We start from the raw sequence: 14,579 nt of genomic DNA, 5'->3' as shown, positions 1-14,579 counted from the left end.
GGAGCACAGTGCAAGTGGGAGAGGCTTCTGGTGAATATCCTCACACGGATACCTGCTAATCAGTAACATCTAGATACAGTCTCACTGAAACTGGAGCTCAGATTTCCTGGCAGAAGGAGAGAGGAGGCTGCAGGAGGAGCTGGAATCATGCAAAGGTTGATCCTTAAGGAGTCCATTACCTTCAGGTAGAAAAGAGGCGTGGCCACAGCTGGAATATACAGACCATGGAGGGAGGACTCCTGTGAGTGAGCTCTGATATCTGTCACACTAATTTATTTAAGTGTCTGTAAATATGAAAAATGTCATTATCTCTGTTACACCTGACATCATAAGATGCTGCCGTTTGTGGACTTTAACAAAACTGTTCATGATGGAGATTAGTCAACTTTAAAACAAGGTTTAAAATCTAAGGATGTCAAGATGTTTTATCTATTTTTAATTAAAGGCAATCAGGTCAAAGACAGGAAACAGAGGAGACAAGGGGACTGTGGTAGGGGTAAGTTGGTGCGGTCTCTGGCTCCACTGCAGTGGAGGAGGTGGTGCAGTGTGCTCAAGTGACAGTGCCAGGGTGGCTGGCGGGGCAGTTGCTGCCACTCAGTAATCAGACTGTCCCTATTTCAATGACACAGGGGCTCGAGAGAGCTAGGAGTTAGGAGTGGAGAAGCAGCTGAAAAGCTGACCTCCCAACTCATAAAACTGTTGCTCCACGTCCTGCTTACTTGCTGAACCTTTCATCACCCGCTCGTGCCTCACACACCCACTTCACGACACCTACCAACACTTTAACACAAGCCAACAGATTAACAAAGTTGTGGAGCATATTATGTTACATTACAACATAAAACAATCAAGATTATAACTAGAAACTCAAATTAAAGATCATAACTTAAATATGGCCTAAACTGTCTAAGCTCCAACAGCATGGAAATGGATTTGTTCATCAACCAAACTACAGATCACTGAGAACAGAGACAACTTTATTCTCTTTAACGTTTGTGAATAAACTCAGAAGTTTCACTGAGTATGATGTGATTTATTAATCCTCACATAAAACATTTAATGTTTTTAAATGCACGGGCAATGGGACTGTCTGTGTATTTGAGAATAGTTTTGTTAATGAAGTTGAGATTCATGCATCACTATCGTTGGTAGCGTAGTTGTACCAACTGTCTCTGTACTAACAAAGGAACAAGACAGCTTCAGAGAAAAATAAGTGAGTCCCCCACCTCTGTGTTTGAACCAATACAAAGCTGGTGCTCAGAGGAAGAGGGCGGGCTTTACTTGGTGTCAGTGAGAGAAATGAAAAAAAGCTCAAATGAGTGAGAAGGACGATGAAGGAAACATCTGTGCTGTGTCTGCTCTGTAAGTAGAATCTCTGTTTGTTTGAATTCTTGTACTTTGACTGTCTGCTCTCCTGATAACTGATGATGGAGGAGAAGACATGAAAAACAAATCAGGCTGAATTCAAGTTCAAAACACCACGAGGACCAACTGCAGGTCTGAACTGACTCTTTATCTTTGCTCAGGAGTCGAGGAAACACAGCAGGCAGTGAAAAGATCAAATCATTCACTCATATCAACACAGCTGCACAGTGTAACAGTAATACTTACAATTAGTGCACATTTTTCTCTATATCTCCACAGTGCAGTCAGTGCACCTACAGTAGCAATACTGATGGTTTAAAGAGCTCTTAAGGTAAAAAGAAGCAGAGACTGTTTAAAATCTGTTTCTCAGAAAACTTGCAGTTGATCAGTAACATGTCACATGTCAACCACTGACAGCTGGACTCCACATTTTCCTCAAAAATATGAAAAATGAATGATGCTCTTTCTCCTTTTTTCAATCATCAATACTTTTTTTTTAGGCAGCATGGTGGTTAGCACTGTTGCCGCACAGCAAGAAGGTTCTTAGTTCAATTCCACCATCAGGCCGGGGTCTTTCTGCGTGGAGTTTGTGTGGGTTCTCTCCAGGTCCTCAGGCTTCCTCCTACCGACCAAAAACATGCAGCTTGTGGGGATAGGTTAATTGATTAATCCAATTGATCAATTCATAGGTTGATGGTTGTCTGTCTCTGTGTTAGATGTGCAACCTATCCAGGGTGTACCCTGCCTCTTGCCCTATGACAGCTGGGATAGGCTCCAGGACCCAACACAACCCTGAAAAGGATAAGCGAATGGATGGATAGATTTTTTTTTTTTTTTTTTTTTTTTTTTTTTTTTTTACTCTTTTGTCAAACTTTACTGAAATTTGTTTCTGGAATCAAACAGAAAATGAGCAGATATATCAGAGAGCGACGAGTTTGTGTGTTTGTCAGCTGTTTGTGTGGAGTTGTTCTTTATGTTCACCTCAAATCAACCTGAGTGTCGTTTCTCTTTAGTTCTGGTCTCACTGCTGAGCTGCACAACAAACCAAGGTCAGTAACCTTCTTCTGTCACAGTTTAAACCTGAGAAATGTTCACTGATATGACCTGATTGGGTTAATGTTTCACAATGTAAAGTCTAACAGATCATCAGTTTTTCATTTTAACCCTCACAGCTCGTCTGACTGTGAGTCCCAGCAGCTCTCAGTTCTTTGAAGGAGACTTTGTGTCTCTGAGCTGTGAGGAGGACGACAGCTCTGCTGGATGGACTCTGAGGAGAAACACAAGCAAACCAAACATCACTCAGTGTGGAGATGGGTGGGGAAAACCAGCTGGTTCTTCATGTAACATCAGATACATGTACCCACTGGACAGTGGAGTTTACTGGTGTGAGTCCAGAGAGGGTCCCATCAGTAACATGGTTAACCTGACAGTCACTGGTAAGCTGAGTGTGTGGAGTTAGTGTTGATGAAGCTGTGTGTAAATGGATGAAATGCTGTAGTTTGTCTCTGTGTTGAGGTGGATCAGTGATCCTGCAGAGTCCTGTCCTCCCTGTGATGGAGGGAGATGACGTCACTCTGCTCTGTAAAACAAAGACCACTCCCTCCAACCTCCCAGCTGCTTTCTATAAAGATGGCTCCCTCATCAGGAAGCAGCCTACAGGTCACATGACCATCCAGCATGTTTCCAGGTCTGATGAAGGCCTCTACAAGTGTGACATCAGCGGTCATGGAGAGTCTCCATCCAGCTGGATCACTGTCACAGGTGACACACTCACCTGTCTGTGTTTCTGCAGCTTTCAACATTCACAATGTGACGACAACTTAATGACTGTGTTTGCTTTATTTTAGGGGAACACACCACCTCACCTCCACCTACATCCACACCTCCACCTACATCCACACCTCCACCTACATCCACACCTCCACCTACATCCACACCTCCTCCTGGTTCCACTTCTATCACTCTTCCTCCTGTTCTCTCTGTGTTGTTGGTGTCCTCTGTTGGATCAGTCTGTTTTGTGGCTCTGCTGGTGTTAATGAATCTGCTGGTGAGAACATGTGTTCACAGGAAATGTGAAGGTGAGACACAGACTTCTGGATTTTATAAATTCATTCATTTTAAATTGTGTTTGGTTTTGATGGACATGTTAACATTTACACACATTTGAAGGTTGAACATTTCAGCTTCACTTCACTTAAAGTTTTACATGTTTGTAAAACTTCCACATAAACTTTGATGTCAAGCCTTTTATTTCAGTAATAACCTACATGTCCTGTTAAAACTTTGTTTCTGATTTGAAACACAAATATAACTGACTCATGTTGAGGTTCACAATAGTTTAAACTCCTGTTATTTTTTTCTTGGATAACAGAGTCTATAACACGAGCGAGCCCAGTGTCTGCTCAATCAGTGAAAGATGGATGTGGGCACTGTGACGTTGCTTGGTAATATAATATGATATTTGAGGACATTTCCTTTGGCCTGGGTTTCAGGATGATGGGTAGAATTAGATTTATGTTTATGAGCACTATTTCTTACTATTATCATGTGATGGATGGTTTAAATTCACAGTTATAAAATAGAAAATAGAAAAAATATACAAAATATATTACAAATGTTTAATTAAGCATTTTACTAATCTGCTGCCAGAATTTACCCCTGAAAGAGTTTAAATTAATACTTCTGTTTACACACTTGGTGATAGACTGTCTCCAGTGTTCATTTAGATTTCAAAGATCAAAACCAAATGTAACCATGAATGTTTAACTCTGTACTCACTGAGTGTTGTTCACTGTGAGCTGGACTGTGTGTTTGTGGTCTGTGGTTAACTGAAGCTAACAGCTCTGCAGTCGTCCAGCATCCTGTTTCTGATAGAAAGGAAACAAACGGTAAACTCTGCACACAGACCACTAGTCTACAGATAAAACTCTAATACTTACCAGTCATATGTTGAATTGTATTATATACAGTATTTGCTTCTCTTTTTTTTTAATTCCCTTCGATTCATATTCAATAATCACATCACATTTCAAATTTAATCCAACATTATTCTAAGTTAATAATTAGGTAGTTTCTGTGATATCCTGACATGTTAATCAGAAACATTCATCCTGCTGATAAAAGCTCAGTCACTTCCTCCTGTATCAGGTCTGATTCATTCAGTGAATCTAAATTCCACTTTTTGAACATTATCTGTCAGTATACGACGAGCTGTTATTCCTGCACTGATGTCCTCTGTGTGTGTTTGTTGTGCAGACAGTGATCCAGCTACAGTTTACTCAGCAGTGAGAACTGAAGACGTCACTTGTGGAAAAATCCTCATCAAAGACAAGAAGAAATCAAATCTGAGAGGTACAGCTGCTCTTCTTCTGTCTCTGTCATGGTTCACTCAGGCTTTGCTTTAAGCTACATGCTAATACTAACATGCTAAGTTATTAGCATTCTCCTTCAATCTTACGAACACATTTGCCTTCAACATACAATTACTGACCAAATGTTTGTGTCAAACACTTATTATTTATTTATTGAACACATAAGTAGCTCCTAGATAATGAAACTCAAGCACCACCATCAGGACAAACCTATAATTTAGGATAAATGTATCTTTAAAAGTTTGCATTTAAATCTTTTCAAAATTACTGACAACATTAATGACTACAAGTGGATGAACCCTATTGGGTTTTGGTGATGACATGACCTTTTTTCTAGCACTGCCATTAGGTCAAACTTTCAATTTTAGATGTAATGTATCTTCAAAATCTTTAATCCATGTTTTTTTTTTTTTTATTTTATTTTATGTGCCCATCCATGTCCTTTAGAATGAATCCTGTTTTCTTGTGACCCAGGACCCTTTGTTGTGTCACCACAACATCACTTTCACTCACCCCTCCTCTTTTCTTATCCAGGCTTGAGATCGGCAATGGCAGAGTTTTTTTGTTTTTGTTTTAGGTGTGTGTTTGTGGTGAAATTCAACCATTTGTGAAACAGAAAATTGTGAAAACATCAGTAAAATAGTCAGAATATGTAACAGTTCTTGTCCAACAATTAAGTTTTTTTTTGTACACATCCTCTGTTGTGCAGAAAATCGTCCTCGACTCTGTTTGTCCATTGTGCTGAACAGCAGGACATTTTTCCTTTTCTTGAGCCAATAGGAGACTAGAGTTGCTTTTTCAGTGAAGGCAAACGCTGAAGATGTTACCTTCCTGCTCTTGACAGCAAGAAGTTCAGAAGGAAGCTCAGGCTTGTTCTTTCTCACTATCCCTAACATGGTAAAGTTCCTTTTGAGCAATTCCTCATCCAAGGCATGATACGTGAAAAAATTATTGCATGTGAAATTATGCACACACAGTCCTTCAGCCAAATCAACATCACTCTTTTGGCCAGGTCTTTCCAACTGTCCCCATATACACACCTCCCCTCTAAATTTGTCATCCAAAGGACAGTATTTTTAATCGATGGTGTCATAAAGATCTCAAATGATGACTTGAGGTCCTCAACATGGCTGACTGCATACCTGGTGGGGCCTGGAACCATTTTGATAATATTAGAAGCACTAAGTCTCCACTGTTGTTTAAAGTTGGGAAAGGGACCATATTATCTTTACATTTTTGGAAGGCATTGTGTCTGCTGGTGACTGAGACAACAGGAGGGCTAACACTCTCATTCTCATTAGATTAGAATTCACAATCCTCTGTCTCTGACACATTCTCATCTATGTGACTTTCACCGTCAAAGAGTTGTGCCAAAACCTGATTGACAGTGAAGCTTTTTCAGACAGCACACATATTACAGAGTACACAATACAGCATGAGTAGTAATTTAGATAGAGGGATGTCATGGAAGCTTTTATAAGTTTGCTACTCCCTAATTTTGCACGAGCTGTCAACTGTCAATGTCCTTGCAGGAAATTCCCTCCCACCACATGTGAAATATCAGTTCTAATCAGCAGGGTCAAAATGACCCCGAGGATGATAGGAGGGTTTCTCACTATGATTTGTCCAATTTATTTTATATTGATTAGGGTAGACCACGGTGGGTTGTCACATTGTTACAGATAAACTAGAGGGCACTTGAATCAGTTTCTCACTAGCAAGCTAAAGACATAGAGCTAGATTAAGTAGCAGCTCTTATGTAGCTACATTACAATATTTATCAAGAGGTCAGTTGGGGGTGTTTATGTCACTGGTCCTGGGTTTGGTTGTGACACGTGTCACAACAGAGCACCTGAGGGTGAAAAATGTTTTTGCAGCTAGGGTTGTAAAGACTGCGATATTTTTCATTTTTGTTAGCAGAATAGTTTGTGTTGGTCCTTGAAGTATGGCTTCAGTGTGTGTCTGCAAAAACTGATCTCACAAACGGTGTAGCCATGGCAATACACTGGAGGAGCTCATTACAGGGTTGCTGGATAAAGACTAGCAACCTTTAAATTGAGATCACAGAAACTTTCCCCACCTGGAGGATTGAGCGTGTATCAAGACTTTAAATGGAGAACAGTTCAGACTCAGTTTGATATTGATGTAGTTCAGTTTGTTCTCACATGAGACTTCCTCACTATTACTCAGGTTAGCAAATCTCACACAAAATGACTGTTGAATGTCATTTAAAATGTGTTGGGAACCTCTATCCTTTTTTAATAACATCAATGATTCATCACTACAAAATACAGTCACGATTGTGGAATCTGTTCTCAGTTGTTTTCATGACTTTAATAAAGGCAACATTATTAAAGTCTCTAAATTCCTTCGTTTCAGTGCACATAAAAAATAATTCACGATAATTATCGCTGCTTCAAATTCATGGTTTAAAGAAACGGTGTATTAGATGGTCAAAGGAGCTTGCAAAGAATTAGTATTAGATGGTGTTTATTTCTAAACTTGTCTCTAACTTAAAAGAAAAAATTATGAAAAATATTTTTTACTGAAACATAATTAATAGTTATTGGATGACTAACCCTGTCATGTAGTCAAAAACACAGTGTGTATTCATGTGGTGATGAAGGATTTGTCTGGTGCAATTTCAGAACAATAAACCAGCTCAATGTCCAAATGTGGCTCATCTCCCCACACAAGTTATCAGCAGGATTATTGAAATTTATTTGTTGATATGAGAGACTAAACAAAGCAAATGTCTTCTAGTGTAAAATATCATTCTGACTCTTCTGAAGTTCTGCATGTGAAACCACAGCAGCTCCTTCCTGTTGTTCACTTCTGCTCAGGCTAATAAAAGTGTTCATGCCATGTGATCATGTGTGCTTTGTGGTCTGTGGGGAAGTTTGTCAGTTATAATTTAAAAGAGATGGCAGCTCTGTGGTCATCCACTTGTCTTTGTCTGGTTCCTCACCCAGGAACAATTTGCCATGGGAGACCCTACCAACAAAGTCTCCTGACAACACAGAAACCCCACAGAACATACAAACCCCTCCACAACAATAAGAAAGTAATTTACAGAAGGTTGGCATATTTTGTGAAAGTTGAGATTTGTGCGGTATTGAACAGCGGCCAACAACACTGTCCAAAACTGGTGCCCGATAAGCAAGCAAATAATGCAGAAAATATACTGTTGATTTAAAAACTGGTTTGCATTTGCTGTTTCAGCTGTTTGGTGGATGTTGAAATGGTTTTGTGAGCTTAGTTGAGATTTTGACATTTCTGTGGATACCACATGTCTCTATATTTAAATAACAGATCGGGCGGTACATCTCTTTAACCCAGATGTTTTCCATTTCAACCCAGCAACCGGGAGCATTGGGATTAAAGAGACTAACACTAACTTTATTGCTTATTTGCTTTGTGTAGCACGTATGACCATAATGGGTGTTTGCTGCTGTAAAACAGTTAAAAGTCCAGAATTTCTACTTGTGCTTGTTTGTAGGAGCAGATCAAACGAGTTAAGATTTATAAATCCTAACTATAAATTCTAATTAACCTTTTGTTCTTCACAATTGCAGGAAATCAAAACACGTATCACTTTAGCCAGTTCCTAATTTTATAAATTCTGCATTTAGCTGTGTGTCTCTAATACCAATGAAATGCAGCAAGATGCTCATTTTATGTGTTCCCTTATTTCTTCACTTTCTCCTGACAAAAAACAAGGAACAAATTAAGGAGGGGTACCTCTCGATTGGCAGACAAGGGTGGTGCTTTTCATCTTCAAGAAGGGGGATCAGAGGGTGTGCTCAAACTAGAGGGGGATCACACTCCTCAGTCTCCACCAGGAAAGTCTATGCCTACATCCTGAGATGAGTCCGTCTGTTAGTCAAACCTCGGAAACAGGATGAAAAATGCAGTTTTGTCCCAGGCGTGGAAGACTGTACCAGCTCTTTACAATCTCGAGGATATTTGAGGGGCATGGGAGTTTGCCCAACCAGTCTACATTTATTTTGTGGAGAAGGTATTTGACCATGTCCGATCTTGGGGGTCCTGTGGGTGTACTTTGGGAGTATGCAGTGTCTAACCCACTGGACTCCAGGGCTAATTTTTTTTTTTTTTTTTTTTTTTTTTTTTACTGCTTCTGTTCAAAATTTTTATGGACAGAATTTCTAGGCATAGGCAAGTGGCATAGCCATCTCTGCTCTTTGCAGATGATGTGGTTCTGTTGGCTTCATCAGGTGATGGCCTCCAGCTCGCACTGGAATGGTTCGCAGCAGAGTGTGAAGTTGGTGGGAATAGATATCAGCACCTCCAAATCTGAGGCCATGGTCCTCAGCTGGAGAATGATGAAGTGCCCACTCCATATCAGGGATGAGTTCCTGCCCCGAGTGGAGGGATTTATGTATCTCACAGTCTAGTTCACTGCTGAGGGGAACAGGGAGTGGGATCGACAGATGGATAGGTGCTGCGGCTGCAGTGATGCGGATGCTGTACCGGTCTGCCTTGGTGAAAAGAGAGACTCATCTCAAATACTTGGTCCAGTTTTACTCCTCATTCAAAAGGCATGTACACTTGGGTAGTTCACAGGGAAGGATCTCTATAAATAGCAATGGCGGCAAGGGCAGCACCTAGCAGACCACTTTTGAAGTCGCTAGAAATCCAAGCATTTACACACACTTCAAGCTTGTCAGAAGTTGCTAAAGTTATATCCTAACATTGAGAAAGGCAACACTGGGCTGCTAAAGTAGAGCAATGCAGCCCAAAGCAACTGGTGTAAAGCACTCCTTACAAACACTTTTCCCAGTGATGATGGAAGAGTTTAGAAAGTAGAGCTCAGGGTCACCAAGCAAGGCTGAGACAAAAAGGTTCCTGAGGTCTGTGTCTTGTTTATGCCTTGAAAAGCAAAGAGCAGTAGAACCGTATGTGTTGTAGACATTCTAGTAGCTTGATGTTCTCTGCTATTTACCAGCAGAAGGCTTAGCTTTGCTAACTGCTTAACAGTATGCCCAGGCGCGTTAGGGGTTTTATGACCCCACCAATAATGAGATCCAGCCAATATAACCCCCCAATAAAATTATTAATTATGGTGCATAAATAGTTTGTTGATTTTCTTTAATCATTTCAATTACTGCCAGCAAAATGTTTAATCATCTATTAATGTAAACTGCTTTTCCCTGACAGTCACTTCTCACCGCTATGAGCTGCTTCAGCAATACCAAAAAACGGCAATATGGTATATCGATGATACTGAAGTTTCGTCTATCCCATTCTTCTTATGAAGTGGTGTTGGAATTACCAAGAAATGCATTCCTCCCCATGCACTGCTGGCTCTGTTGTGCTGGCTTTGGGTCCATTGTGTAACTGACGCCACCAACATTACCAGGACGCCTACATTAGAGCCTCTTATTGCGTGTTTTGTTTGGGTTTCCAGCAATCAGAATCAGAGAAACTGTATTCATCCCAGATGGAAATTGAGTAAAATAAAAAAGGGGGCCACAAGTCATACTCAAACCGGCCACTCTCAGCCATGCAATATATGATAGATGCCCATCCACCCGACTGTGGTGCAGGTCACCAAACTGGAGAAGGCATAGAGAGGGGATAGCCTAACTAACATATGAAACCAGAAATGACCGCTGTGTATTCTATGTATTCTGTTACTCCCAACACTGTTTGTAGGCTTGTTGTTTACAAAAAGATGTAGTCTATGACGGCAACGGTAGGTTGAGGATTAACATAAACATCTGGTTAGCTGTTCTTTAGCTTATCTGCAAAAAATGTAAAATAATTGCAATGTAAGGAAAAGGATTTTTTTTTTTTCCCTATTTGTTGACGTCTGCCACCATAAATCGTTGATGATAGCATTTAGCAATGACGTTAACAATGTGCCGTATATATGGGGAAGGGGCTTACTGATGACGCAGTTGGGTGGAAGGGGGTTGGCAGCGTGCTGTGCTGTGTGCATGTAGGGAGTGGGTTAGTATATGCAATCCAATCATTTAAGATATAGTCATTTCAGAGAGTGGCAAGTTTTCTTGCCATGTTTACCACAGGGACTTGAGCCCCATGTCAGGAACCAAACACAGATGACAGGGACAGAAGGATTTGATGTTTCAGACATCATCTGCACAAAGCCTGCACAACCTGATCCTGAGTTTATAGCAGTGCAGAAGCAAGCTAAATGTGTGTTATCTTTAAAAAAAAAAAAAGTTTCACAACTTTTCCTTGGTTGCATTACAGTGCCACTTTACAAGGGGTTCTGTGTTTTTACTGGTCCAAATTTATTCAAATCAGTCAACATTTGCAAGCAAGTGTGAGCCTGCCTTTGTGAGTGCAGGCTTTAGAAATTGGAAAAAGGCTCTCTTCAGGTTCTAGGGACATGCAGAAAATCAGGTACACATCCATGCCATGAACATCTGTGCTCAAAAAGGAAACACTGTAGCTTCACAGCTACAAGTAGAGTTTCAATCAGAATGCAAAGATCGAGACCAAGAGGTCTCATTCCCCACTGTCCTTTAACCACCATGCTAGATGCACAGACTCATGTTAGTGTGAAGTTGATGAGCTTCTCACTGCAATGTGTTTGTCTAATAATAGTGTTCATGCTGTGAGAACATGTTTGCTTTGAGCTGTGTGGTGAAGAGTGTCAGTGTGCATTTCTCAGAAACTCCACAGTTCTTTGTGGTCACTCAGTGTTTCACAGCAGAGGTGTTAGGATGGAAAAACTGTGAAAAGATACTGCGGTTTATAAAAAGGCAACACTTAATATCTTCAAAAAGCCACATAAAACTAAATAATAATGTGTAATAATATCACAGCACTGTTGCAGTTGTGCCTGCAGTAATTTTAATGTGTTTATTGTACAGAGACTGATTCAGCTGTGGTCTACTCAGCAGTGAGAACTGAAGACGTCAGTTATGGACAAACAACCATCAGAACAAGGAGGCCCAGGTACAGCTGCTCTTTATCTTTGACTGTGGAAAGAGACAAGCTAGCTGCTCACACTGTTCACAGCCATCGTGCTAAGCTAAGCTAACCACACCATTACTCAAGCTCAGACCTGTGGAGGATAAGACACATCAAGCTGTATAGGGCAGAGCAGGAGAACAGGGAGACACTTAGCTTTTTATTTTGAAATTTTGGATTTTCTAAGTGCAGGAAAAACTCTGAAACACTGCTGATGTCATTTTAAAATGGAACAAAACTGAAAGGAAAACACAAATATTTCTGCCAACCTGATTTTTTTTTTTTACGTGTTTAAAACATTTTTTTAAATTAAAAATAAAAAGAGAAATAAAGTCACAAATAAAGTGATAAAGTCATAAGATTTGAACTAAAAAATATTAACTGCTGTGAGTGAGCAAGATGTCAAACAAGACAAATATCAGAACATTTGAATATTTGGGTGAAGTCCCAGTTATCAGCAGACCATCCAGGTACACAGTGCACTACATGTAGCCATACTAATCAGAAGGTCGGTGGTTCGATCCCAGGCTGCCTCCTGGCTGCATGCCAAATATCCTTGGGCAAGATACTAACCCCATGTTTGCCTACTGGTGGTGGTCAGAGGGCCTGGTGGTGCCAGTATCCGGCAGCCTCGCCTCTGTCAGTGCGCCCCAGGGCAGCTGTGGCTACAATGTAGCTTGCCATCACCTGTGTGTGTGTGTGTGTGTGTGTGAATGACTGAATGTAGTGTAAAACGCTATACAAATGCAGGCCATTTACTTTAGTATGAACACACTTCTGCACTCAGTTTAACAAGTCTAAGTAGAAACATAGATCACTTCATTCAGAGCATCTGATTTCTATCGTCAATGATTTACAAGCTGTTAACAAATGAAAGAACAAGAGAAGAAAAGCTTTGAAGAAACCTCAGATGATGATGTAGAAACCCTTTGTGTCTCATGTGATGAAGGATGTGTTATAATTTATGAAAGAGGATGACAGAGGTCAGAGGGAGGAAAATATGAGGTTTATTAGCTGGAAGTCAAACTCAGTCAGTGAAACCAAGAACAGCGAGACATAACTGAAGTAAAACAGGGAACAGACGAGGCGGAGGGAGGACAGACGGGGAACACAGAGAGAACTTTGACAAACTCAAAGTAAGAACTGAAGCTGAGAGAAAGAAACACTAGAAGAAATCATGTGATCAAAGTTAAAGATCAGCACAGATCTGTGGGCTCCAGGTTTGAAGAAGCAGTTTAAAGTGTGAGCACCGTGGAAGCTCTGTGATTTGTATCTGAGCTGGTTCCCAGTAAAGTCTGAACTGGGACAGTGTGTGATGCAGAGAGGTGGAGATTGGAGGTCTTGATCGAACTACAAAGCTTGTAATCATGTTTCCTGTTGTTTGAACTGTATGTGTTTGTGTTCAGACTTTAAACCAGAGCCAGACGTCGTCTACTCTTCACTGAAGTAGTCCACCAGTCCAACCACTGACATCCAGCTGCTGGTCTTTAACTGGTCCCCCCAGCACCTCAGACCAGAGGACATCCACATGTTACAGATTTTACATGTTACAGATGTTTTATGTCTTTTTAGCACTGAATTAGACTCTGATGACCCAGAACTACTTACTGGAAGTCAGTTCATTGACTTGATGTTTGTTGGCTTTTGTTCCCACAGCAGTGAGCAGTTTCTCTGCAGGATTAATAAACTACAAATACAAAATTTAACTTGTTCCTGTTTGGTTGTGGCTAAATGACACACCTCTCTTCACTGATGAAAACAAAGAATAAATACTAAACCACCTCAACCTAAAAACAGCCAGAGCATCTATCGCTTCTACCTCTTAAAGTCAATAAAGAGTTCTTTTACTGATGGCATAAAGTTGGCTTTAATGTTAGTTGTAAGGTCTTGGGGTTGTTACAGCTTCACCTTGATCACAAACTACGCCACCGTCGAACTAAAACATAGCATAAAATTCAATGAAATAGTAAGACGAGTGAAATAAAGACATAAAATGATCTATATAACATACAAACATACCTCGCTGGCTGACCCATGCTTTGAGGCAGAAATGAGCACTTTACAGATACTTTTAAGAAACAACTTTCTCTGAATTAAATTGGCTTCTCTTGCTTCAACTTGCCATGGGTGTGCACATCAACATGGGCGTGCATCTCCCTCAGGTGCACCAGTGGAACCAACATGCAGTACAATGGTTCCTACGTGAGAATTTTCACAATAAATGACCTAATGGCATATAAAATATGCATAGTGCAAAACAAAATACATTAACTGAAAGTAAGGCAGTAAAAGCATCATTCAGTGTCTTTAAACCACACAGAGAAGCTTCAGTGCAGGATGTTTGTGTTTGTGACTGAAACTTTTAGAACTTTAAAGTTCTAGAAAAGCTTATAAGTGAAAAACTGAAATACTTTTTGGATGAAATTCCAGTTCTTTCCCAACATCAGTCAGGATTCAGAAAAAATCACAGCACATTACCTGCTGGTATTAATGTGTTTAATGTTATTTTTGATTCAAAGGACTGCAAAAAATATGTGCTGCTCTTTTTCTTGACTTCTCAAAGGCGTTTGATACAGTTGACCATGTCCATGTCATTTCAGTAAATAGACTAAACAGTATTGGTCTATTTCTAAATGCTATAAGTTGGTTATCAAATTAATTGTCAGCAAGAACACAGTGTGTCCATGCTACTGGGTCTTCTTCCACTTTTCTCCCAGTATACAAAGGAGTTCCACAGGGCCATTGCTCTTTTCTCTTTACATAATGTCGTGGAATTTTTCTGATGAATAAAATCTGCAACACGAAAGAGCTGTGGTCAAGCTATTTATTACTGCATGCAGGAGAGCAAAAATGCACAACAAAGCATCACAGGTCTAAGTT

General features: G+C 40.3%; 2 protein-coding genes across 2 annotated transcripts in view; both read left to right on the top strand.

The window, feature by feature from the left end:
• LOC102793734 (uncharacterized) overlaps positions 1 to 13,359 on the top strand; it is an 84,632-nt gene extending 71,273 nt beyond the window's left edge. Inside the window, exons 6-8 of the mRNA XM_087831988.1 lie at positions 4,621 to 4,716; positions 11,600 to 11,684; positions 13,106 to 13,359. Coding sequence (XP_087688114.1) covers positions 4,621 to 4,716; positions 11,600 to 11,684; positions 13,106 to 13,112 — 188 coding nt within the window. The 3' untranslated portion in view covers positions 13,113 to 13,359. The remainder of the gene's footprint in view (positions 1 to 4,620; positions 4,717 to 11,599; positions 11,685 to 13,105) is intronic.
• LOC148103331 (Fc receptor-like protein 1) lies at positions 1,308 to 3,532 on the top strand. Its single transcript, XM_087839476.1, has 5 exons — positions 1,308 to 1,362; positions 2,379 to 2,414; positions 2,538 to 2,801; positions 2,881 to 3,126; positions 3,213 to 3,532. The coding sequence occupies exons 1-5, from the start codon at positions 1,332 to 1,334 to the stop codon at positions 3,530 to 3,532; spliced, it is 897 nt and encodes a 298-aa protein (XP_087695602.1). The 5' UTR covers positions 1,308 to 1,331.
• Positions 13,360 to 14,579: the final 1,220 nt, after the last annotated feature.

The sequence above is a fragment of the Neolamprologus brichardi genome, chromosome 3 (assembly GCF_056152115.1).
Source record: "Neolamprologus brichardi isolate AB-2024 chromosome 3, ASM5615211v1, whole genome shotgun sequence".
NCBI classification, from domain to species: domain Eukaryota; kingdom Metazoa; phylum Chordata; class Actinopteri; order Cichliformes; family Cichlidae; genus Neolamprologus; species Neolamprologus brichardi.
The sequence above is the reverse complement of the archived record's forward strand: the minus strand, read 5'-3'. Positions and strand labels throughout refer to the sequence as shown.